The following is a 24,628-nucleotide window of genomic DNA, read 5'->3' as shown; positions in this document are numbered from 1 at the left end:
ACTCTGGTGAAAAATTCTTCAATCTGCATCGGTCTGTCTATTTTCATTTTAACTGTTTATCTGTTATCCAAACCACTGGAGCCTATCCCAGCCAAGCATGAGGAAGGCGAACAATTTTTGTATTTGTTGATATGCATTTAAACATACTCAAATACACCAATATATAATCATTTTCTCTTTATTAATATAAATATCCAAAATAATTATGAAATATCTACTACTGAATTTTGTATTAATTAAAGCACATCACCGAGGTATAATGCTAGTGTTCCATTTGATATTTGGTTTTGGCGCGATCAAGGATGTTTACTGTGTGCGGCAACAAATGAATGATTTTTTTTTTATTGCAGCGAGACGTAATTTGTATGAACTGCTGCCTGCAAGGTCAGGCTGGCAGAATGAAATTTTAATCAAATAAAATTCAATTTGTATGTTATAAAAGATCAGCCAGTTTGAGTTTACTGTATCTGATACTTTATTACATTTAGTAATGAGTTTGAATTTATTGGTTTTGTTAAGGGGAGTATTTGCAACACTTTGCTTTAATAAGTCTCACACAGAAGAACGTGCCGTCATTTTTACGCTCTTACTTGTCTGCTGGGAAATCCTCTGTTCATAAATTGATGGCTTGATGATTTTATATTACTCAGGTTCTTTTTCTGTGAGACGTTGCATGAAAAGTTGAACCCTACTGGTGAAACTGAATTCATTATCTGACCAAAAGGCACACATATGTCTCTTTAATCATTTACCTTTTAATCAGAAATGGCTGCTTCAAGCTACTTTGCATATGCATAAAATAGAAATTATGGAAATGGCTTTTCGCTTCTTCCTCCCTCGGAATAAATGGACCCAGCTCCTAGAGCGTGAGAAGGCCTCCCTGGATCTCCATTCGGACTTGGCGTCATATCGACTGAGTCACAGTCACTCCAATGAGGAGTACGGAGCTTTACAGCAACAGTGTGACCTCCTGAGAAAGGTAAGCGCTCTCAGGGGAGGGAATCCCCCTTCCTCTCTCCCTCACACCAGGGGTGTCTGCCGTCCCGTGGCACAGAGGACAGCTCCTCAGAATCTCTAGGAGCAGGGTCGCAGAATCTATTTCAGACCCAGTATTTGCCTTTCTGTCCTCTTTCAGTAGTTTCACTGTATTTCGGAATCCTTCATTATTCAGCGTTACATTGATGTTAATGGTTAACAGTTTTTTTGTTGACATTCTGATGCTGTATTATGACTAAATTGGAATAGCAAGTGAAATATTGACTGATTGGTAGTTTTGATTTTTTTCTTCCCACGATGCCTCTCTGTTATCCGGTTACATTACCTTGAGCAGCCTGGTTATCTTGGCATCCTAGTTAAAGTATTTAAAAAAAGAATTAATCTATTTTTCCGCCTTGGTCCCTTTATTATATGGATTTGGTTTCATTAAGATCAGGGGGAAAGGCTTTGCTCCTGTTCTTTGCCTGCCCAGGATCTGGAGTCCCTGCAGCGGCAGTACAGGGAGCAGGGCGAGAGGGCCGTGGGGCTCGAGAGGGACATCCAGGCGCTGAAGGCCGACACCATGAACCGGGGGGCGGAGCTTCAGAGGCGCGAGGACGAGAACCGCAACCTGGAGCACACCCTGCAGTCGCTGCACCTGGACGCTGCATCGGCTCACCAGGACCACAAGGTGGCGCTAGCCCGGCTGGAGCAGGAGGTGGCTCAGCTGGAGCGGGACCTTGCCGATTCCAGGAGAACCTGCGCCCAGAAGGACCAGGTGGCACTCTCGCTTTATTCTCAGCTTGTCTCTCTTTACCACTCAGAGCATTAGCGGTGAAGATGTTAGCTTCTACTAGCTTGTAGGCACGCTCACACTGGTATGGATGATCTGTGTATTTGTGTCACATGTCATACATCACACGTCGCAGGGCGCGATCTACAGGATCCGGGGTTACCTTAAAGTGTTTCTCCGCTATCCAGCAATGCGGAAAAGCATGGCTAGTCATGCGCAACTGCACAGCACATGCAAAATGCACAAAACGGTCTAATGCATCCACAGATACAGTCATACAGCAAAACTGTCACTCTTCCAAAAAAAAAAAAATTAATAAATAAATACTGCAGTGGTTTAAATTGATTGTGGATACATGTGAGTGAGGAAGATGAATAACAAGTATTTCATAAGATTAAGCAGAAAAACAATAAATTGTGCCCCCAAGACCTGCTTATTCCTCTGCATGTGTAATATGGGAAGACTTATCCTTAGGCTAGGAACACAAACAGCCTGACAATCATGAGTCTGCCCGCTAATTAATGGGCCTTGCTGGCCACAGAAATAAAATATTGAATTCTGGTCATGCTCAGGGCTCTAAAAGGGGCCGTTTGACAATGGAATTGCAGAAAAGGGCTCCTTTTTTTTAGATTACATTTTAATCTGTATTTTCTTTGTGCTTAAATTACATTACAATAGTACTAGCTGAATTCTGGCTTGAACTATGTGGAGGTAATTCTTTATAGTGTAATTTTTTAGAATGTAATTTGTTATAGTGTCCAAGGATGGTAAAATAATTCAGTGTGCTGTATTTTTCTGTCTGGCTTTGTTGGTTGTTATCTGGTGGTCGTCCCTTTGCTAACATGATCCGACCTCCCGGGCAGAGCTGGTTAGCCGTTGAAGAGCATGTGGCACGCCAGCGTGGGTAATTAAAGGCTCGCGTTAAATGCAGGGGAGGCCCTCGTTACACAGATCTGCCTCTCATTGGTTGACAGGAGATAATTACTCTGGGATCAGTTTTAAAGGAGCCGTGCCAAGAGAATGCAATTTGCCGCAATTAAGACACGAAAAGGACGTTAAGCATTCAAATTAGGGTGAACATGATAGGACATGATCGGGGGCTGAGTGGTGGAAGCGCGCCAGCCCGAGGCAGGCATTCGTGGGTGTCGAGACGAGCCACGTGGGAGAGCTTGAACACGCTGGCATTTCTCCCACAAACGCTGCTTCTTTCCATTCAGATTCACTCGTTCAGTTTGTTGACACTGTGACTGACACAGCAGGTAAAACAAACAGTGACAGAACTAGGCCTGAGTGGTATCAAATTTTGCGTACCGTCAAATCGTCTAGACTTTATACTGTTGTGTACGGTATCTTGACGGTATTTTCAAAAGCAGCGCTATTGCGGCATTTTGAAATCTTGGTGATAAAATCTGCTGAAGTGGGAGGAGTCTCTCAGCTCCCTGCTCTGCTAATTTTGCTGACGATTTCAAAATGCCACGGTATACCCAAAATCGGAGTAAATAATTCGGAAAATAAATCAAACCTGTTTACCGCAGCTGAGTGGAGTTTCTTTAGCTATCTCCTCTGTCCATCAGGCTCTCAGGGTGAGAGCTGACCTCCTAAAGAGGTGTGAGGCTGACCGCATCCAGGCCAGGGAGGCCTTTGAGAGCAAGGAGCTGGAGCGGCAGGCCCTGGAACGCACCCTCGCAGACCTGAGGAGAGAAGCCCAGACCTGGGAGGAAGAGAGGAGCCAAAGAGAGCAGGAAAATCTGTCCCTCCGGGCTGAGGTGAAACAGCTGGAGCAGCAGATGCGGGAGCTGCACAGGCAGCACAGGCAGAGCGGTGAGGAGCGCCTCCACTTCCTGGCAGTTTGTATCCCACGCTTACCTGCGCTTACGTAACTCCCCGAAACACCAGCAGTCTCCCACCCTCACCTTTTAGGGCGAGACCCTTGACAGCCGTGAGTGTTTTTGAGACTTCAGAGTGAATCTTAATTATGATGAACCGCGTCTCCATCTGCATTGCGTTTGGTGGTGTGTAGTGTGTTGTTCGTACAGTCAGTAGGGTACTTTATATCAGCTCAAGTGGGCATAGGAGACCATGCCAGCAATATCTGTTAGTGCCAATCAGGGAATGAGCAAAGGTAAAGGACAGATACTAACTTAACTTGCTCTTACATTTAGTTAGCTTGAAGTTCTCTTGTGTGGTTCCTCAATGGTGGGATGAGATGCTGAACCATGCCTCGTCATCAGATTTGCTCTTTACCTTCAAGAAACATCTCAAGACCCATCTGTTCCAGGAATTTCTCTACTAGACTGATGCCTCATTAGGTTCCACGTTACACTTCTGGTCCATGAATAGTCTTATTAGGTTCTTGCTTTGTTAGATGTTGTTTTGTAGCTCCTGTCCCAACCCTGCTTATGCCTGTACCACTGGAAGTTCAACCTGGCTGCACTTGGCCTAGTTGACTCCTGGACAGCACATATGATTGAGACGTGCTATTTGTCTCACTTGCATGTCGCTTCTAGCATCTGCTAATTATGTAAAATGTAAATGCACATATAGTTTGGTCACCCATGTGGTATTCTATGCTTTTCTGTAGTCTCACATTTAATATGAATTATAGTATATCACTGGATTTTTTTTAAGACACAATGGATCCCTGAATTATGTAGAGATATTCTGTGAGCAAGAATTATAAGCTGAAAATAGTACTGTCGTACATTTTATAAATATTATTTTATCTTCAGGGTGAAGTGCATGAAATGTAATTTTGAGCTTATATACCTTTTATTTGCAAGCATTGAAATATCAAATCATACTGCTGATTACCAACAGGAATGATGGATATACATCCAAGAAATGGATGCTGTTCCACAATTTAAAATGTAAAAGATTATTCTTTGGAATTTAAAACGATAATTCGGGTTATATTTTTTATGTTACATGCGTATTAGGATTTGGTCGCCATTAAAGTCATTTGGAACGTGAGGAGTGAATTATTTAAGCGTTAAGAGACAGCTGGGAGGAGCAGCTCTAACAGCCACGGAAAGTTTCTGGGCCCGAGGCCAACCCATATTTTGCCCCAGCAGTCAAGCTCCATGGTGGTGCGGCCGGCAACAGACATGGCCCAGCCCCGGGAACCATCTGCAGAAGGTCCGTGTAACGGAGGACGCAAATCAAGTGTGCACCTGCTCATGAGTCACCTGCACCCTCTGTCACTTTAGGAGACTCACCGGCAAGATATATATTAAAAACCACTAAATCTGCATACTTGCTTATCAGATTAGTGTTAGTAGTTCTTAACAGCCACCATTACTATACAGCTTCAGGATAGTTATTTAACTTGCTGATATTTTTTATGTGTCTTTGCTGGCAACAGGCATGTAATAAGACTATTTTGTGAAATCTTAACATAAATTCTCTTGTTTTTTTGTCTGATTTGGCTGCCCCTTGTCCCTCAGGAATTCTTCATACCAATTTTTAATTAAGTGGAAGGAGTAAAATCCTTATCTCCCGATGAGTCAGTCTGAGATGAGCGCCTCTGATAGTGCCTGCTGTCCTCCAGGGACTCGCTGAGATCACTCTGCCCCCTCCCTGCATGTCAGTTTGAAGAGCACAAAGAAATCACTTAAAAAAGAAGAAGAAGAAGAAGCTTCTCCTCTGAAAGACGCGATTACCAGCAGAGGAAGAGGAAACGACAGCTCCTCCAGTCTTTATCCGTCACTGTTTAAATTCGCGGAAGACAATGGCTCTTGTGAATACGTGCCCCTCACAAGCGCTGTTTTCTGTTATCCAGCGTGGTCCCCCCCCTCCAACCCTCACCCTGTTCCCCCTGCCGGTGCCGTAACAGGTGCCTGGGCACAGAGGCTGTCAGTCTCTGTCAGAGCGCTGGAAGCATCCCTCACCTTAATGATGGGGCCATGTCCACCGCGTGAGATACAGAGATACGCCTGGTAATGATTCACCTTTCCCGCTGGTGGATCCCTTGCGGAGATCTCATCATATGCAGCAGAGGAGGCCTTTGTTCCCCATCCGAGTCCCCGAATCCCTAACCCCCTCCTCCGAGGTGACGCCACTGTTTCCCATGCTGATTTGTCTCATTAAGAATTAACTCGTGCAACCTGCAGTTACCAGGGGACCGTCCCCCCGCCAGGGTCTGCCTCCGTTCGGGGTTCCTCCATCAGCCAGAGCGACGCGCCCCCTTTGCCTGCTGAGACACGTTTATGATCTTCCCGCAGTGCTCCTGCCTCACCGGGCCACTTCCGCGTCCCCTCCAAACCGCAATGGCGTTAAAATGCCTTCGGCCCTGTTTAATACACCGACCGTGTTTCCATTCATGTAATGGAGGAAGAAATCATTGAAAACCAGAAAACAAGTAGGGACCATTGTGTGTTGTAAACTACTACATTATGCGTTATGTAATTTAGATTGTTTTTGTTTTAAAATTTGTATACACACACAAAATATAATTATAAACAAAGAAATTAAATTTGGCTGACAAACGTCTCCTGCTTGTCCTGATTTATCTCTAATTGTCCTAATTTTCCGGCCTCAGATGCAAAGCCATTCCCTCTAATGCCAGACGAAAATCACACTAGCTAAACTAGGCTTGATACGGCAGGCAGTAAATCTCACCTCGCTGGCTCACAGCTTATTACCCGATGGATATATAATCATCACCCTGAATATGGTGCCCACGGTTCAGAAACCACGCCTTTCGCATTGGACTTCGCTCTGAACTCATAATCTCCGGCACCGAACCGGAACCCGGTCTGGATTGTTAAAAACTGTATGTTAGGTTACACTGGTGTCGTTATTGAGCATTACATGCAACAGAAAGACAGTTTTACATGGGCTTGTTTCATACACCGCAATGTCCGCTGTTATACATTACTTATTTTACTGTTTGGCAATACTGAACTTGTCCGGAATAGTAATGGAATCTTATTAAACATGCACTCGCTTCCACGCAGGCTGAGTGATCGTGAACTTTCCTTCTTAACGAAAGATGTCCTGAACTAATGATCAGGAGGCACCTGGCCTTATTTCTCTAAAATATGACACCCCCTTACATTTACTCTGATATGAGCCAGAGGGTAGCAATATCCCTAATGAGAAAGTGGATAATCTACCCTTCCATGGATTTCCTTTCAGCAGCACAAATGGTGGCACAAGATGTATTTTTTTTATATTAATTAAAACTTTGGTTCGATTTCCTCCTAAGAACAGCATTTCTCTCTCTTGTCTTAAGCTTCCTGTGTTTTCACCGCTTTCTGCAGCTGCATATGGAATGATTTAAAGGTGTTATTGTGGATGGGAAATTGTGCACTGCTAAGTCAACTTTCCAAGTTTTGCATAATTAAACATATAATGTGTAATGTTACTGGTGCTGCAGTTCCAAAGGAACTCCGATTTAATGCTTTACGTTCAAATTTGCATACATATTAACTAATAGTAATGGATTTCTGTAATAGCTAACCATACGTGGAGGAAAAATGGAAATTAAATCATAAAAATTGTAGTATAAATGTAAGGATTTTGAGGGGAGGGGGGAATTGCAATTCCCTCATTATTTCAATAGCAATAATAATAATATAAAGTATTAATGGAAAAATATGGAAATTTGCTTGTTCATTGCCCAGAAAGTGAATTGTAAATTTGGTTATATTTTTACATATTTATGATCATTTAAACTAAAATTTGGATCCTGTTATGTTTAAATGTGCTGGTCATAATAGGTAGTTACCAATACTAATAGCTTGGCCCAATAACCTTTTAACTTTCCTAGGGGGAATTAATTTTTGTAACTGTTTTAAGCTGTAATTCTCCTTTTAAACCACATGAATCACTTTAAAGTTATCATTTTATTAAAATTCTTATATTCTGCATAATGCAATCATTATATGCAGAAAATACAGATAAAAGGTTTTTTTATCTCCGCTCCGCAAAGCCTCAACGCCTGCGGAAAAAAACCCTCAAAAATCCTGTTTTGGTTTTATTTGACAGACATATATATATATACAGTATGTGTGTGTGTGTGTGTGTGTGTGTGTATTCAAAAGTATAGGAAGTAGAATCATTACCTTATAAGAAAGCACATACTTATTCCCTAACCAGTGCATGCTCATGTTGCTCTGCTGTTAATGGAATAAAAACATAAAGTGAGGCACCCATTATCAGTTGAAATAAAACTGCAAAAGACAAATTCTTGGAAAATATGAAAGGCCCATTTTCCTTCCCCAGGACTGAAATATCCATTACTGAGATCAGCTCTTGCTGGCCTTTGATATCTGCATTTTTCCACAGCAGTGTCAGAGCGACAACACCGAGGCCATACACCCCCTTCCCTCTTCATGTCCAGATGATAAAAACATATTTTGCTTTGGTGAAATTTTGCCTCCACTCAGTTTGTTGGTCCTTTACCTTTAAATCGCCCGTTCCAGGCCAAGCGGCCAACTAGGTTTGGGTTCTGTTAGCTTTGACAGGTCAAAAACATCATAAAGATATTTAACATGTATTCGTGGTTAAACGGCAGCTGAGATGGTATGCGTGCTGGTCAAGTTCTCTAAGGTTTTAGATCGAAGTCACTGATGTCGGTGAGTGCTGTGTGTCTCAGTATGTTAGCATGCTGCGACTATGATTGGAAGGTTGCTGGTTCAAATCCCAGGGTCTATAGAGTTATTTCACTGTTGGCTGACCCTGCTTTCTCAACAATGCATGTCACTTTGGTAAAACCATCTGTTAAGTAAATGATAAGAAGCTAATAACAGACAAATTGAAATGTCACTACTGGATGCTCACTATTTCTATCCCTTAAAATCAAATTATAGCATGTGGTGCTTACATATTTTAAATTGTTATTGTAAGTTATGCCAGTGTTTCTTAACCCAGTCCTCAGGGATCTGGAGGAGTAAAAACTCGGAGGGAGCAGAAATGTGTTCCATCTGGAAGTCCTTAAAGGCCAGGTTGTGAAACACCGATTTACGCTGTTGCTTGGTATCTGCTTGACTTCGCTTGTTTTGCTCAAATAATAGCAATTAATGATTTTACCTGTATGCAGTTGTTCATAGTGGTACTAGTTACTGTATACCAGAATGCAGCTATGTAAGCTCTGTTGTGTATTTCTGGTATTTTATATAAAACCCTCATTTATATTAATGTTATTTTTTATACGAAGTACATCATTTATATGCATATTCAGATAATGTTTAATTGTACTACTTTTTGAGACCTTGATAGATTTCCTAACCTGGTCTTGTGCATTTGTTACTTACAGTAGATAATAGTGTGATTTATTTAGGTTAACTTAACAGGTATAAGCGGACCTATGAAGGCCAAGAAGGTAGGTTCAGTTGTCTTCTTTCCATGCATTTATTAGGATGTGTTTGAAAAGGCTAAGTCATAATCGACACAGAACGATCTACCCCATGACAGGTTCAGCAATACCATTCAGTTCCTACTCTAGCTCTCCGGTGAAACGAAAAACACAGTGCAGCTTTCAGAAATCATAGTGGACTTTGACACCTCTAGAGTGAATATGTCTATAAATAATATCCCCTGTACTGGTAATCAGGGTGTAAAGCATAGGATGTGACCAGGGCTACTGTATTTGTTTCTCAGTTACTGTCATCAAATTTTAATTATAATTTAAAAAAGATCTTGTTGCTAATGCCAATGTTCAATTTATGACTGCTGCATCAACTTACTCAGTAGTTTAGAATATATTATAAAATCAGCCATTTTTTTCCAGGCAATGCTTCTTTAAAGAGTCATGTTGATATTTAGGCATGTTGATAGATTTGACAACTGACTGGCAAAGCGAAAACAACAATGGACTGATCGGGTTTCGAATATAATCGTCGGGATTGGGAGGCTCTGACAGTGTACGGTTTTCATTCCGAATCTGAAGGACACTTTTTAAAGATGGTTGAAGGTGCTCTTGAAAAATGAAGCGAGAACGCATGATTTTACCATTCGATGATTCATACCCTGCCTTTATTAAAGCAGCAGAACTTCAGTTAAATTTTAACTTTTAACATTTCAGGCATTTTAAAACTTTCTATGAGCGAGTCAAAATGCCAAAAAATGTTAAGCATAACACCGAGGATGTCGGCCTTGCAGACCGGGTTCATTTATCTACAGTTTTTAATTTTCCTAAAATCTTTGCAGGCTATTGAATAGTAAGATTCTTAAACTAAAGATGTCAAACGACATCTTTAGTTTAATGACATCTTTTTATTATTATTATTATTATTAAACATCCCATTTTCCCTCAATGGCATCATAAGATTAAGAGGCTGAATATTTGTTTCCTGAATGCTTGTTATGCTAGTTATTTTTAAAATCACTGAACTTTACCTGTGTATTGTCTAGTTCAGTTTTTGAAATTCCCTGTTAAAGCTTATGGAAATCTTTAAATGTTGAGTATCAGAAATGGGAACCTTACATAATATTACGTAATAGTTTTGGGTTGGCATTATTGGTAGGTTTTAGTGATACAGTTCATTCTTTAGTATATAATTGAGCATTTTTGTAAGGACAAATGTTTTCAGCGGCACTTCCATCACATCAAAATCATAATTTTTAGAGTGTGTTCAATTCATGTAGAACACAATAAAGATTTATAATGAAGTGTGCAATGAAATAAATGAAACAGAAATAACGATACAGAAACTGGTAGGGGCAGAAAGCGTGTTCCATGAGTTTAAGTGGACGATTGACCTGTATGACGATGTTGACTAAATGAGTGTGAGCTGTCGGTCTCAAGAACCTGTGCTCATCACTGAAGAACTGAGGTTAAGAGTTCGACTTGCCCCCCAAACACTCCAGAACAACAGCCACCCCCCTGATGTGTGGGTTCTTTGGAGCTTTTTGCGATGTGCAGTGTTAATTTTAATGCATGATTTGAGCACCATCAATTTATAGCGACGTACACAGAGAGGTAGCTGCGGAAAGTAGCTTTGATTGTTCCCTCTCAAGCCTCAAGTGTCTGCATTAGATGCGTTGGCTCTCCTGCTGTCTTGTAGAATGAAGAAGCACATTTGCTGCCCTGTTAGAGATTTTTATTAATTCATTAGCTACCTCACCCGTAATCAGGGTTAGTAATTAGCTAATTAGCTGTCCTGACTGTCAGGCCGTCCTTAGGTCCGTCCATCTTGTAACCGTCAGCTTAACCAAGAGAGCAGCATAATATATGAATACATGATGTCTTGTCTGCAGGAATAGGGCTTCATGGGAAAAAAAACCCTCGTCCGGCCCCAGCGCAAAAGCGAGCCATCTGATTGGCTGATGGCAGTTTGGTTCATACTGTAGGTTCATCAGGCCTGCGGTTGGGAGAACGTGCTGGTGTTACGTCGCGTTTCAGATGGAGGATTCAGAAAGTCGTTTCTGAGGCCAAGTATCTAAATGCAAATGTTGAAAAAGGGTAACGGCTAGGGGGTGGGTGGGTTGCGGTGATATATTTTATGCAGTGGGTCAAACGGTTTGCAGTAATGGCAGACCATTAAAAGGGCTTCATATGATGCATGCCTAACAGTTAATATGGTGAACAGTGTGGGAAGATTCAGATCAGAATAAAATGCTCCCTCCACGTTAATGAGGGCTCTGGTAGCAGTAAACCAGTGCTGGATCTGCATCTTCTCACATAAACAAGCATGAATGAAAGCAGAAATTAATCAAATAATAATTAGCAGCACAGTAATATTTGTGTAGTTTTTGCATTAAAATATTTGAATGCTTTAGTGCTGTGTGTGTATATTATATTTTAAAAAGATATTTTTTTTTCCAAAGAAATGTTTAATTTTATAATCTGTCCATTAAGTGTACGACTCCAGCTGTAGAAATCTTAGAAATATTTCACGTTTGTGTCTCGAAAACCCCAAATGGTTGTCAGAAAGCCTGCATCTCCAGTGTGACCAGATCATTGCAGATAATTGTGTCGTGCGGGGCTATCGATCCGTAATGGCGGCGCGTCGGAAACATCTAAACAGAGAGTTCGGAGACGCATCGTCACACGGCATGGCTGTGGGGTGAAGCCGACCTCATTCAAAAATATAATAATAATACATATATGAATATATTATAATAAAAAAGAATCTTGGTTGAGACATCTGAGAAATTACTTCTTTACAAGAATCTATTGATCACTTTATATCAAAGGAGTATGTTTGACATAAGATTACCTGGCAGCTCTAACATTAGGTACACTCTGTTACAGCCTGGGGCACTTGTAAGGCTGCCAAAGGGATTGTAAATAAAGGAGCAGCTGTGGGTGCCTCTGGCTGTGAGTCAGCTTGGGCTCCCATCCAAAGCAAAGGTAAACTCCATTCAGTGCCATTTTAACCCCCACTTTCCCCTCCTCTGTCCAGCCCGTCTGAGAAACCTGGTTTAAAAGCGCTGCGTGCAGCGGCCACCTGATCTCAGGTCAACGGGGTCATTCCTATGGGCTTTTCTTTTTTTTTTTTTTTAGTATAACCCATTCGATGTGAGCTTTTCTCAAGCGAGCAGGATGGGACTTGGCCGCTCGCTCAGGGTGCCGCGTCGGATGCTGAAGCAGGTGGAGAGGGTGCGCGTGACGTCAGCACATCTCCTCCAGCAGGGTGTGAAAATGGCTCTATTGTGTTTATTCGTTGGGTGTCCGTCTCAAAGTTGCAATCCTGTTTCTTATTCTAAGTTTTACACATGAAACAAAGTGTAATCTAGTTAATATGGGCTGGAAATAATGATTGTGCATTAAATATTTAGTGATTGAAGTTAGCTATGCAATTTCCTGAGGCTCCTATTTAAACAGTTGAGTTTCTGTAATGCCATAAATTAATCATGGCCTCACCCTGAATCCTACTATGAATTTTTTGCCCCCACCTTGCCTCCTTGACCCCCCAGCACCCCCGTGGCAGTGAAAGTCCCAGTTTAATGCAACGGTGCTTAAAAGTTGCAATCATTGTGCTAAAGCTCATGCTTCAAAGCGGGCTGTGTTTCTGGATGGCCGTGATGCCTACATCTGAACGACAGGAAGAGAGAGGAAGAGAGAGGTTACGGAGCACAGCGATGGTTTTACGCAGAGCGGAGAGATAGGCGGGGAAAGCTCGCTCAGCTAACGTGACCGTTACAGCATCATCTCTTGCTTAAAATCGAGTACACGAAGCCGCAACGCTCCGTCAACATGGACGCCAGAGCCGCACATTTTACATATATAATCTTTGCACTAAATGTACTAAGTGCAGAACAAGGGGATTTCATTTCCTGTTAAATAAAGGATATTTTGCCTGAATGCAGCAGGCATTGTGAGTGCCTTCATGTCGAGAGTGCCATCTACTGATCAAAAATGGAAGCTGTTCTTTTGTTCCGCAGGACAACAAAGGTTCTGGTTCCATGGGTGGTACACAGATTTTTTTTTTTTATTCTTAACATGTCGTAAAATATCTTAACATTTTAAAATGCATTCAAGTCTGTCAGTGCCGAGTCTTTGTTACAGTATAGCAGTATTTAATTATTATGTTAAGTGATGTTTTTGTTTCCTTTGCAAATCTGCCTTCTGGTATAATTCATGGTTAAGTTCAACTGCAGCATTGTAGTTTGTTATTTTTGCAGGTAGTTTCAGTATCTACTTTAGTGTTTTTTTAGTTATTTGCTAGTGTGCATTGGCCAGGTACCCAGGGGTGACTCGTGTCATTTGGCTTTTGCTGAAATAATAAGATCTTTCTGATGGAGTGCTCAAAATGGCTTTCGACCGCGTTCCCGGCCTGAGCGCTGAGCGGCGGCGGGTTCCTCCATCTCACTGGCTTGTCTCCCCCTCACCCCCCCCAGTCCAGGCTCTGGCCGGCCACAAGGAGCAGACGACACTGCTGGAGGCCAGCCTCAGCGCCGTGCGGGAGCAGCTCAGCATACGCACCGCAGAGGCCGTGCGGCAGGAGCAGGGTAGCCGGCAGGCCCGCGTCGAGCTGAGGAGCGCTGAGGGGAGGGCCCGCATCGCCACAGAGGAGCTCGCCCGCCTCAAGTAAGGGAGACACCGTGGGGAGGCGGGGCTGGGGTGGCGTGTTCACACCCGCCTTCGGAACTCAGTCCTGCATCAGCTTCCACCAAACTCCCCATGAGGAATTATTTCCACGGTCTTTGTCTTTCCTACTATATGATGTATTTATTTATTTCAAATGCTACTTTTTAAATTATTAAAATCAGCCAATGGCACAGACACAGTTACTCCTAGTTTGCTTTGATGGACAAAACTAAACATATGCTGTAGAAATCATCGAAATGGTTTCAAGGAAGAGTCTTCAATCATTACGGGAAGCCAAATCTTCTCCCAGCGTCCTGCATTTCGTTTGATGTCTTCTTTACAAAAGTCAATTCGCTACCACGTTCTCTGTGGTAGCTGGTCCTTACTCATACTCAGCATAAATGAACAAGATGTGTTTCTGGATACCAGAGCTGATTAAACATTGGAGTTTAATAAGGGAACTTTATCTGGAATGATTTTAGCTTTCAAACTCGCCAGTGTGCCAGCCCGTGCATTTGCATTAGAAAGCTCCACCACAGGTGTTAATGATTAACCTAAGTACGATTTAGAATTTTTTTTTCCTCAAATCTCCCCATGCCCTACCTGTGGGCCAGATAGCCCATCACACGTGAATTCCACCCCCTTCCCGTTTTCTCCCCATTGTAGTTACAGGTATGATTTTCTTGGCCCCCATGCAAACTTCGAAAGCGGGTGCACAAATCTCACCGGATGTCTCCCGGTGAAACGTAACCCGGGCTCCCGCGTTGCGGAACGTCGTAGCGGTGCGCGCCTTGCAGCAGCTAACTGTAATGCGGCTTGACGTGCTCTGTTCCGCCGTTATATTTATACGTGCGTATCCGGCCCCCAATTTTGTGTCTGCGTGCATGAGCAACGATGGATGTAAACTATACAGTCAGGAAATACAACTTGGCTCAGATAGACTTCAATACTTCTATCCGCCTGCATTTTCATCTGGCGGTCTCCCCACATCCCCTCGTTCATTGCTGTGCATGCGACCGTGCGTGACGTTCGCAGCCCCCACTGCTGCTGTCCCCAGAACGGGCTGTCCAGCTGAGGCTCTGGATATTGTAATAATTTGTACTATCGATCAGCTGGCAGCTGCAGCCAGGTCCCATTGTCTAGGGGTAGGAATAGGCACATTATTGATTAGCATGTAGCATCGCACTTCTGAGGATTTGGCGTCAGGTTTCCCTCAGCACTTTGGCTTTTGTCCTGCCTCCCGCGAGGCCCAAGTGTCCTTTGGAATCCTCTCGAATGGGAAAAGAAAAGTTATTGTGCTCGTCTTTCAGTCCTTTATTAATTGCCCTTCGTTAAAACTGTATTATGAAAACTGCGTCTTCGCTCACTCCCCACCACATCAATAAAGTCAATACCGATTTAGCTAGCTGCAATTGTGTTTGAATGTTTTTTTTTTTTTCTTCATTGCGCAGGATGCACATTGTAATTTAAATTAGTGCTTCAGAGAATTCTCTGTGTTAGTTGTCATACTTCCGTGTAAGGCATTTTCTAAGCTTGCTAGCCTAATTTGTCTTGCATTAATATCGGGAAACATTAGGGCCGAGACTTAATAAATACAGACTTTTGTTTGATGATAATATTTCAAATGAACACTTTGCTTCAGATGCTTAATGAACCAAAGCAATGCTGTTATTTTGGTGGGGAAACTTCTTATTAAGCCTGGCAGTATACGCATGAAGAAAGATTGATGAGATCTCTTCCTTTAACCCCCTGGGACCGGCGATCCCGCCGGCGGGATCTGACAGAATTCTCGCGAGACCGTTTAAATAACTCCGCGAGTTTTTGTCATATACACATTTTAAAAATACCCTCAGAAACTTTGGACGGTCTACTTTTCAAATATATATAGGTAGAAACTAAATATATTTTTACAGCTTCGTGATACGAATAGAAAGAACAAGAGTGACTGACTTAAGCGTCTGCGTCTCGAAGCGGCTCTGATCACCCACCCACTTGCAAATCGCGCTATTCGCATGATAATAACATGATAATCCGACAGTTAGTATTGGGTGAAGAAATATGTGAATACGCCCATTGTGACCGAAATAAACAAGAGCACATGTCTGGGTAGTGTTTACACTGATCGGCTACAATATAGCACACGGATACGTCTCTGCCGCTGAAGCTTTGCGCCAGTGTTGCCACTTTCAGCAGCGAAGCTCATACCTGTGTTCATAGCTCAGTGGGCTAAGCCTGTATGCCTGCAATCACGTGGTCGCCGATTCAAACGCAGCGTATTTAGAACGTGAATAGCGATCTTCCGCTGAGAGCGGTCCTACACGCTCCCGACGCAAGTAAAACAAAGAAAGGTGACACGATTTGCTTTTTTGCCTATTTAACCTAATTTTAAAAACCTTAATACTTCTGACATTGGAAGTTTTGAAAAGAAGACAGATAACGGATTTAGTCAGTGTTTTTTTCATGATTCTACATAATGATTTCAGCGAGATATAAACTGAAATACACGAGAAAGATACGCGGTCGATGATGCCCTCGTCCCCAGAGCGTCAATTATAGTCACTGCATCATATTTATCGCTTTCTATATTTATATAGTCACAGTTTTTCATTTTTCATTCCATCTATCAATAAACTGTGAAAGGGATTTTATTGTTGCTACTTTTCTTGCGTTTCAAACTGCCTTTCCAAAGTGATGGGTGTGGGGTGCAGTGACATTCCAGACTGATGGGCCATTGACAGTATGCAAACTACTACAGGTGTGAGGACACCTATCTCATCAATATTCATTGTGAAGACCACTGACTTTGAGAAAAAGAGTGTCACTCCAAAGTTCTAACACTTTAGTAATCAAACCATATAAAATTTCTGAATGTCACTTTCACCTATGTGTAGCCAACCCCTGTGTCTATAAGCTTCAGAGCTCAAAAGTCTTACCTAGAAATGTCTATAATGTGATTTTTTACAATTTCTCAGCATGTCTGAAAATAGGTTTTTGAAAAGTATATGTTTAAAGTTGATTTTAACAAAAAATAGAATAATAACATTCTAAGAGGTCTCAGATTATTGGTGCTGAGTTTGTGCTGAATAAAAGCAAATGTATCACTTTGGGATAAGTGTTTTTTAGATAGGTGAAATATTTAAAAATGTCAAGGCATGTCAGACTACTTCGAAAGTGGAAAAAAGGCCTCAGGCCCCAGGGGGTTAATGTGGCTTCATTATTTACCGGACATGTACATGAATAAACAAAGGGATGGCAGACTGCTAGCTGCTTCAATTTGCTTGGTAGCCGGCGCATGATCAATGCCTGATGCATCTGGCCAGAGGTGCGGCTGCGTATGAGGGCGCATACTTACAGATCAGCGCATTTCAAGTACATCAGAGATAGTTGCGGCAACATGTGTTCTCTGTTTGAGCCCCTGTGATTGGAGTTTTCTGTTTGTTGTCCTTTGTCTGTACCACCATCTTCCCCCCCCCCCCCCACCATTCACACACACGTACACACACATCGTAGACAGATGGTGCAGAAGCTACAGGCGGACTCCACTTCGGGAAAACAGCTGTTGCCGCAAGCCCAGCAGGAGATACTGGAGGGACAGCGCAAGGCCGACAAGGAGCCCCTCAGAGTCACACAACAGGTAACCGTGGCGGGTGAGGGAGGCCCTTAGAGTCACAAAACAGATAACGGTGGGGGGTGAGGGACACCCTGAGAGTCACACTACAGGTAACCATGGAGCGTGAGGGAGGCCTCAGAGTCACATTACCATGAGGGGTGAGGAAGGCCCTCAGAGTCACATTACCATGAGGGGTGAGGGAGGCCCTCAGAGTCACAAAACAGATAACGGTGGGGGGTGAGGGACACCCTGAGAGTCACATTACCATGAGGGGTGAGGGAGGCCCTCAGAGTCACACTACAGGTAACCATGGGGCATGAAGGAAGCCCTCAGAGTCACATTACCATGAGGGGTGAGGGAGGCCCTCAGAGTCACAAAACAGATAACGGTGGGGGTTGAGGGAGACCCTAAGAGTCACACTACAGGTAACTGTAGGGGGTGAGGGAAGCCCTGAGAGTCACACTACTGGTAACTGTTTGGGGTGAGGGAGACCCTCAGAGTCACCCTACAGGTAACCATGAGGAGTGAGGGAAGCCCTCAGAGTCACAGTAAAGGCAACCGGGAGAGATGCAATCAGACAACAGGTACCTAGTGATAGATAATCCACTGGGGGGTGGTTGCAACTCCTAGAGCCTCCAGCCTGTCCCAGCCCCCCCGAGCCTGAGAAGCCCTGTCAGAAGCAGCGGGCAAAGCTGCGTGTTCTGATTCTGACTTTGTGGCAGGTGCATGTCAATAATTCATGGGCCCGTCCCATCGCATGCACGGAGGCTGCGTGTTTGTTTATTTATCCGTCCTGCCCGACTCCTGTCAGCGCCCATTTCTCCCCTCCCAGGACACCCCCGTGACAGATTTAACCTGCTCGAAATTCTGATTAGCCAAGAGTGTCGAACGACGGAGTGGGGAATTATCTCCTTCCAAAATTGAAGGGCTAAATGTAGAAAAGGTACTCTGAGTTTAATTCCAACATGTAATATTTCATAATGTTCAACATGTGGGAATCAGATTGGATTGCTGTTGTCAGGTTCTACTCCACAAAAGGTGCGAGCTAATTAATCCAGGTTTCTTGCGAGTTTCTTTGAGATCATTTAAATTCTGCTGAACTTCTTCTCGCCGGAAAACCAGGGTGCTGAATAATTCAAGATCCTCCTTTCTCTTTACACTGTATAATAAGGTTATATATGCGGGTCCTGAAACGTAAGCCGGGAGACACAAAGGCGCCGAGTTCGAGCTTAAGCCAATTTAAGCCCGGCGGATGGTGGAGATCCTTATCATTTTCATGTACCTTTTGCTTGAGGACAGAGCGAAAAACACTAATTGCAACATGTGATAGTGCCATTATTTTGAGGACCACCCAAGAGAACGAACTGTCTTACCTGCTGATGTTAAGGAAATAATGGAAATTAGAGGGAAATGTCTGGCTGTTTAAAATTTAGCAGAGCGGGAAACAAACTGGCCGGCCGCAAGTAATACGGCCACGTCCCTTGCTGTGGCGAATTACAAAAGGGCACTTATTCTTAACGATCTTCCCGTGTCGGTTTGTTTCTATGCGAAGTGTTAAGTTGCTCGGGTGCGACAGAATTGCGTAGGGAGCACACACTGTGCGGCATGTCGTGCATAAACAGGAAACAGGAAGCACTGAACGAAGTCGAAAACATGCGTGAACGTTTTAGCCGCATAAAGTCATTATAATTTTATGCGGTAAGGATTTCACCTTATTCACAGCGAATTGAAAAGCCCCCGGTTTACTGTACCACCTACTAAAACAAAATGAGTGGTATTGAAATATATTTATTTCTAATCACACATACATTCATATGTTGAATACTCCTCAGGTGGGGCCGATAGAGTGTAAACTGTTTGTTCGGGCCTTTTAATGAAAAATAATACCCCCTCCCTCACCACACATGCATGAATCATGGGATATCAGACGACAAAGATCAGTTATCCAATCAGAGCTTCAAACTGTAAATAAAACACTATTGTCGGTTAGTGAAAAGTCAGTGTTACAAAGTGTTTTTGCGGCTGCATTCCTTGCATTGAGCGCCCATGCAGCGGCAGCAGCAGTGCAAAAAAGAGGGGATAGCAATGCCTGGAGAAATCGATATCGCCTGAGCTCCAGTGAGGTCCCCTCCGACCCGTCATCTGAACAGAGCTCTGCGTCGGAAACCTTAAGCACCGCAAAGAGGCCACGGCACTCCTTAGCTAACGATGACTGGCCACTTCCACTCGCTTCATTGTGATCTAATGAATACATCCGTCCGCACGATCTGATACCTACAAGCCTTCACCCATTGTGCATTTTTTAAATACAATCTTTGGTAATTATTCATTACTGCTTTTGACTTGAGATGTCATATAATATCCTGCGAGGGTTTCATTGTCATCCAGACTGCTATGTACCTCTTCTTAGATTCTCTGGAAACTGATAATTATAAACCTCATTTAGTAGCTTGTGCCCCTTTTTCATGTCCCAAAATAGGAACATGTTTCATGTCACACCGTTCATTAACATGTTATTAATAAGCAAAGGTAAACAGGAACCCGTGCCCTGAGTGTCGGAATTGAGATCAGACAAAAAAATCAAGCAAATCAGTGAATTTTGCAAATTTTACATGCTATAGACTTCCACTATGAAAAGAAATATTCCCTGGTGACATAAAGAAGGGAGAGAGAGGGAGAGCGTTTATACACTGCTGGTGTTCTGATTGGGTGGCAGATGGTCACCTGATTGTCCTTGCTTTACAGCCTACTGTGCAGTTTATGATATACTACATAGTGTCAAAGGCTTCCCAATCAATTCAGCAGGTGTCGCTCAGGGGTGCTTCGTTACTGTGTGACGGCACCATTATCGGGGCCCTGGGCCTCTCATGCAGTATCGGATTAATGTAAAATGATTTAGTGACGTAGGATATGTACTCCGGGCCTTATGAACTACTGCATTCTAACTCTCTCCATCTGTATTTTAATTGCTGTGCCTTCCTGACTGTATCTATTATCCGTCAGTGGAGATTTGTGGATATACTGCTGCTTGACCTTTTCTGACCTTGCCTGACCCTTAGTGCATTGACCTCCGGGTCAGAACGTCAACGTTCAACCCATCCGTGGGAATAGTAATGATTTTCAGCACCTTCCGTCCACGTGTGTAGGCAAGATCCATAACGATCAAAGTATATTGTAGGAAGCAGAACATCTCGTACCTTTAACCCTGTTAGGAGGACAACATTATTTAGAATAAACCGCTCCTATCAAGGAGGGAAAAAAAGTATTTTGAGAACTGTAGGGTATACTTTCAGGGGGAAAAGATGGGTTTGTTTACACTTGAAAGAAGTTATTCTTGTCAAAAGCAGAAGACAAGCACGTTTGATATAGTGCCGAATCGCGGAGCTGGAGTATCGTCACAGAAAGGGATGGGACGACGCGGTTGAACGCGGCGCATCTGTTACGTGCCACGCGCAAACAGAGAGCGTCGATAAGAATGAGCGTGAATGCATTAGCTATCCGGGTTTACGGAGCGCGTGTCATTGGGAGACGAGGGACCGTCTGTATTCAAGTCTATTGCCTTTATTGTTAGCACATAGCTTGGTGGCTGTGTGCAGGTGTGCATGAGAATGCTCGTTGCACGGATGCCAGAGTGTACTGCGTGCTGTGGTTTAGCGCTTGCTGTTGACGCACCTCATGCTCTTATTTACATGCTTAGTGTTCGTGCTTATTCCGGGTGACTTCCTGAGCTTCCGATTTAAACACCCCTCTCCCCCATTAACAGAGCCAGGTACATGCCGAAAATGTTCAAACCCCTCTTGGGAATCGAAACTTCAGGCCACAAATCCGCCTGCTTGAATATAGTTTTGCTCACTGCTTGCCATCCCTGCAGCATAAATAAGATAAAATATCCCCCCTACCAAACAGTACCTCTACGTTTGTATGCTCCACAAAAACAAAACCCACTCATTCGGACATTCTGCCTGTCTGTCACGGCTGTTTGAGTGACAGTATCAATCCTGATATCTCAAGAAAGGTGTTCCGGACAGTTCTTGGCACCTCTGCACATTTTTCAGCATGCATAGTCTGAATTGAAAGGTTTTTTTCCCCTGATCTTAATACTCACACACCTCTTTAGATTGATACCTCATTTGCTTGAGGAATCTGTTGTGTTTACCTGTGCAAAGCTGGTTTGCATGCCGCTGATGTATTTACGGGTTGGAGGCCTGCAGCTGCCTACTACAATATATATATATTTTTTCTTATGATCGCATCGCATAAAGGAATGCAGAATGCAGAGATGGTTTAGAGGAATTCCTTCTTTCTATTTTAGTTTCTTTATATATATATATATATATATATATATATATATATATATATATATATATATATATATATATATATATATAATATTTTTAATATTAATTTTGCAAATCCTTAAAGATAGAGGACGACAGTTTTCTTATCGTGTCTCCAGTGGGACTGGGGTTTTAATTTGTCTTGGCTGGAATGTAATAAACTTTTATATCGTGCTTTTATTAGGTGTTAATCTTCGGCTAGCCTCTTTGCGCCGCGGAGATTATTTTTATAACTTTAATAAGTATTATGGAGTGTAGTTCAGTGAAAACATTTACAATCTACTTTGTGGTTCTGCATCATTCCCCGTTACAAAGGACCAGGTGAAATATACACTTCTTTAAAAAATATAAACAGCACTTTGTTTTCAGTCAGTTGCTTCTTGTGAGTGTCCCTTCTTTTTTCCTTCTTTGTAGTCCTTTACTTTTTCTCGCGTGCATTGATGAGTGTCTTTTTGTGTGTTACCATGTTCTGCACACAATGGGCTCTACCTGCAGTAGGAGGAGGTGTGGCTTCTGAATCCTAGGAGTGACTCATGTCTGGGACGGGTGGTCTTACGGCTGCAGCAGGGTGGTGACGCCCTGGTGGTGACTGCGCTGTCCTGGTTCTTTGGCTACTAACACAGCCTGCTCATCTGCAGATCCATGAATCCATTTTCATTAACTGCTTTCGGGCAGTGCAGGGTGTCAGTCAGCGCCCCCTGGAGGTCACTCATGCACAATGCCACACCTGAAGGATGGTGTCGAATCACCTCTTCTCCTAAGCTCCATGTCTGCACTGTGACCCCAGGAAAAGGTGGAAGGAAAGGGCAGAAGATTAGGCCACATTAAATATACATTTATTTATTTTGCTGAATTTATCCATTATTCTGATTCTGCCATTTCCATCACAATACAGAATATTGATGAAATCAGTTTTGATGTGTATTTATAATGTAATCACTATAATGAATGACTACACGAGTCCTTCCTGATGAGTGTTTGATTCCTTGAAGATGGAATTTCATTTGCAATTTTCTAATATGGTTGGTGTCCAGCTAGAAATCACTTGAAAATACTGCCATGCTGTTTGTTGAACAAAGTGCTTGTATCTTTTCATACTTACATATTTTTCAATCATGCCAGTATTATTGCGCTAAAGAGTCTGACTGATATCTAATAACCATCTCTGATGTTAAACCATCCTGTATTGCTCAGTGTAAGAGCCCCTGAACAAGGGCCCTGTGTGACGTCATAGATCTTGCTTGATTGTGAACAGACATTCATCACTTCCGGCAGAGAAATCTTTTTATAGGAATATGTAGTTTGGCTTGGCTATCCAAGTCCACCAAGTATTCTATTTGATTTGGTTTCACCCTTTTCCTGAAGCCAAGGGAAGCCTTTCTTAGAATATGACATAGATGGTCTTATCTATTGAAGCATTTCTGGTTTATAAGAAGAGAATTAAATGGTACCTCTAGTGGTAATAATGGAGTTTACAATTAATAAGAAATAAGAATTAATAAGAAACCAAAATGTCTTGTTTTCTCAATGTTTTGTATGTCATACTGTAAACTGAGCCAGCGTTTGCCTCTGTTTAATGGTTAAGGTCATACTTTGCATGGCTGTGCTAAAATTTGTAGTTAATGAACTGGGGTTTATTGTCAAAATTTGCTAGTTTACCCCCTTGGTCGACAACATCCCTCCCGCGTCGAAAACAAATACAGTATGATGCCGGAGTCGCTAACAAGATTTCAGGGAGGAACCTTGATTGAACATGCATTGCAATGTTCTGTAAAAAATACTCCAGAATGAAAACTGAAGTTAGAGACCCAAAGGTTTTTTTTTTTTTTTTTGCTTTTGGCAAATGTTTGCAATTAGAGGCCGTGGGCACTCCTCCGAGCGCGCTCAGTAACGGGTCGTTAAATTGGTCTTTTATAAAAACTAAGTGGGAGAGTAGTGAGTTTTGCGGCGACCTCGCAAACTTCTGCCTGCCCTCCTGCTCCACATGGATCCCGAGCAAATCAAACAACACGCGCGTCTGCCAGCAAGCTTCAAAAATGCATTTAATGTTTTGGCGTAAATGTGTGATGATAATTTTTTCATTTGTTTATTCGTCTTCGTTACCAGGAATGCTTCGTGTTTATGTCCGGCGCCGGTTTTAATGAAAGACCGCTGCTTTCAGTAGTTTTATTTGTGGCTTGTTAGCTTGTTTAGAGGCTTATGTGTAAATCCCTCGTAGTATTTCAAAGATGTCTCACCGAAAGTTTTTTTTTTCTTTGCACCATCACAAACATATTTTCACATCTTCAAATGTATTTTTTTTTTCACAGAAAAAAAAATTACAGTAAGTCACATTTAAGTGATGCAAAAAGTTGCTAAAGCTTTACATTAACTGCACCTTTCTGATACATTCATTATGCATTTTTCGAACATTCACTGCACCTTCACTATGCATAATGCATTTATATACATTAATCATTATATAACTGTATAATTATGTTTTGTTAGTAATGTATATTAGAGCTGTCATATCCTGTTCATTGAAAATGTTATGAATGCATTGCTTTAAGACATGCTACGGTATACTTACATGCTGCTTATGCATGCATTATGAAGGTGCACTTAATGTTCTACGAATGCATTATGAAGGAGCTGTCAATATAAAGCGTCATGAAAAAGTCCACTGTCTAATGGAGCAGTCAAAAGAATTTGTCGTAATGAACTAACATACGTCTTTGTCACTTTTTCTTTCCGGTTTTTGCTTGGCCACCCATCTGCCCCCCTACCCCCGCCATCCCGGACTATTGTAAGAGCCACACTATGACTATTTTTTTTGTCTGTAACAGGGAACAGATCACATGATTCGGGGACCTGAGCAGAACGGGTTTTTGGGGGTTATACGTGGGGAGATTACGAGTCTCTAACCTGGTCTGGGTTACTGGGGGGGTCCAAATCAA

At 42.6% G+C, this 24,628-nt stretch overlaps 1 protein-coding gene across 12 annotated transcripts in view; it reads left to right on the top strand.

Annotated features, from left to right (window-relative positions):
• The window catches only part of LOC111849520 (uncharacterized), a 115,674-nt gene that overhangs the window by 62,039 nt on the left and 29,007 nt on the right, over positions 1-24,628 (top strand). For all 12 annotated transcript variants that reach the window (XR_011982669.1, XR_002839557.2, XR_002839558.2 and 9 more), the window contains 5 exons: positions 857-979; positions 1,469-1,753; positions 3,343-3,589; positions 13,556-13,745; positions 17,256-17,379. Coding sequence is in view for 9 of the 12 variants with exons in the window: in XM_023822445.2 (XP_023678213.2) it covers positions 857-979; positions 1,469-1,753; positions 3,343-3,589; positions 13,556-13,745; positions 17,256-17,379 (969 nt within the window). In the remaining 3 variants the exon portion in view is untranslated. The remainder of the gene's footprint in view (positions 1-856; positions 980-1,468; positions 1,754-3,342; positions 3,590-13,555; positions 13,746-17,255; positions 17,380-24,628) is intronic.

The sequence above is a fragment of the Paramormyrops kingsleyae genome, chromosome 15, assembly GCF_048594095.1.
Source record: "Paramormyrops kingsleyae isolate MSU_618 chromosome 15, PKINGS_0.4, whole genome shotgun sequence".
Lineage (NCBI taxonomy): Eukaryota > Metazoa > Chordata > Actinopteri > Osteoglossiformes > Mormyridae > Paramormyrops > Paramormyrops kingsleyae.
The sequence above is the reverse complement of the archived record's forward strand: the minus strand, read 5'-3'. Positions and strand labels throughout refer to the sequence as shown.